This window comes from Sebastes umbrosus (assembly GCF_015220745.1).
Source record: "Sebastes umbrosus isolate fSebUmb1 chromosome 13 unlocalized genomic scaffold, fSebUmb1.pri SUPER_13_unloc_2, whole genome shotgun sequence".
In the NCBI taxonomy this organism is placed as follows: Eukaryota; Metazoa; Chordata; class Actinopteri; order Perciformes; family Sebastidae; genus Sebastes; species Sebastes umbrosus.
Genome location: NW_023618432.1, coordinates 93203 through 95702, shown reverse-complemented (window position 1 = coordinate 95702; position 2500 = coordinate 93203). Strand labels below are relative to the sequence as shown.

At 40.4% G+C, this 2500-nt stretch overlaps 1 protein-coding gene across 4 annotated transcripts in view; it reads left to right on the top strand.

Annotated features, from left to right (window-relative positions):
• Positions 1-2500, top strand: part of epc2 (enhancer of polycomb homolog 2 (Drosophila)) — a 30982-nt gene that overhangs the window by 23880 nt on the left and 4602 nt on the right. For 3 of the 4 annotated variants that reach the window (XM_037762629.1, XM_037762631.1, XM_037762632.1), the window contains exons 10-11: positions 1-11; positions 1695-1828. The exon at positions 1-11 is cut by the window's left edge and continues 300 nt beyond it. In XM_037762629.1, the coding sequence (XP_037618557.1) occupies positions 1-11; positions 1695-1828 (145 nt within the window). The remainder of the gene's footprint in view (positions 12-1694; positions 1829-2500) is intronic. The other variant, XM_037762630.1, reaches the window with a different exon arrangement.

Genomic DNA, 2500 nt, shown 5'->3' with positions numbered 1-2500 from the left:
CAACAACTCAGGTGAGCTACGAGGCCGGTCCTGGTCCCGGTCCTGGTCCCGGTCCTTGTCCTGGTCCCGGTCCCGGTCCTGGTCCCGGTCCTGGTCCGGGTCCTGGTCCTGGTCCTGGTTCTGGTTCCGGTCCCGGTCCCGGTCCTAGTTCTGGTCCCGGTCCTGGTGCCCTGTGTTTATATAGATACTCCACACAGGTTTAACTGAACAGCCCCCCCATGTGGACAATCTGCTAACTGTACACTATATATAGATATCTATATATAGTGTATATATAGATATCTATATATAATGTATATATAGATATCTATATATAGTATATACTATATATAGATATCTATATATACACTCACCGGCCACTTTATTAGGCACACCTGTTCAATTGCTTGTTAACACAAATAGCTAACCAGCCAATCACATGGCAGCAACTCAATGCATTACATCATCTAGACGTGGTGAAGACGACTTGCTGAAGTTCAAACCGAGCATCAGAATGGGGAAGAAAGGGGATTTAAGTGACTTTGAACGTGGCATGGTTGTTGGTGCCAGACGGGCTGGTCTGAGTATTAAACTGCTGATCTACTGGGATTTTCACCACATAACCATCTCTAGGGTTTACAGAGAATGGTCCCAACAAGAGAACATATCCAGTGAGCGGGGGTTGTGTGGACGGAAACGCCTTGTTGATGTCAGAGGTCAGAGGAGAATGGGCAGAGTGGTTGGAGATGATAGAAAGGCAACAGTAACTCAAATAACCACTCGTTACAACCAAGGTATGCAGAATACCATCTCTGAACGCACAACACGTCCAACCTGGAAGCAGATGAAGACCACCCGGTACTAGCAAGGTGTACCTAATAAAGAGGATACCACCCGGTACTAGCAAGGTGTACCTAATAAAGAGGAGACCACCCGGTACTAGCAAGGTGTACCTAATAAAGAGGATACCACCCAGTACTAGCAAGGTGTACCTAATAAAGAGGACACCACCCGGTACTAGCAAGGTGTACCTAATAAAGAGGATACCACCCAGTACTAGCAAGGTGTACCTAATAAAGAGGAAACCACCCGGTACTAGCAAGGTGTACCTAATAAAGAGGACACCACCCGGTACTAGCAAGGTGTACCTAATAAAGAGGATACCACCCAGTACTAGCAAGGTGTACCTAATAAAGAGGACACCACCCGGTACTAGCAAGGTGTACCTAATAAAGAGGATACCACCCAGTACTAGCAAGGTGTACCTAATAAAGAGGACACCACCCGGTACTAGCAAGGTGTACCTAATAAAGAGGATACCACCCGGTACTAGCAAGGTGTACCTAATAAAGAGGAGACCACCCAGTACTAGCAAGATGTACCTAATAAAGTGTCCGGTGAGTGTGTATAGTGTGTGTATAGTGTATGTATAGTGTGTGTATAGTGTGTATATAGTGTGTATATAGTGTATACAGTGTATATAGTGTGTATATAGTGTATATAGAGTGTATACAGTGTATACATAGTGTGTGTATAGTGTATGTATAGTGTGTGTATAGTGTGTATATAGTGTATACAGTGTATATAGTGTATATAGAGTGTATATAGTGTATACATAGTGTGTGTATAGTGTGTATACAGTGTGTGGATAGTGTGTATATAGTGTATACAGTGTGTTTATATGTATGTTAACGTGTGTTGTCTGTGTGTGCCAGCAGGGGGCATCACTGAGGAGCAATACCACAGTCATCAACAGCAGCTGATCCAGATGCAGAAGCAACAGCTGGAACAGCTGGAACTACAGAACAACACTGTTTTATATAGACACACAGCACTGCACCAAACACAGGTAACATATATATATATATATATAACATCACTGTTTTATATACACACAGCACTGCACCAAACACAGGTAACATATATATATATATATATAACATCACTGTTTTATATACACACAGCACTGCACCAAACACAGGTAACATATATATATATATATATAACATCACTGTTTTATATAGACACACAGCACTGCACCAAACACAGGTAACATATATATATATATATATATATATATATAACATCACTGTTTTATATAGACACACAGCACTGCACCAAACACAGGTAACATATATATATATATATAACAACACTGTTTTATATAGACACACAGCACTGCACCAAACACAGGTAACATATATATATATATATAACATCACTGTTTTATATAGACACACAGCACTGCACCAAACACAGGTAACATATATAATATATAACATCACTGTTTTATATAGACACACGGCACTGCACCAAACACAGGTAACATATATAATATATAACATCACTGTTTTATATAGACACAGAGCACTGCACCAAACACGGGTAACATATATATATAACATCACTGTTTTATATAGACACACGGCACTGCACCAAACACAGGTAACATATATATATATATATATATATATATATAACATCACTGTTTTATATAGACACACAGCACTGCACCAAACAC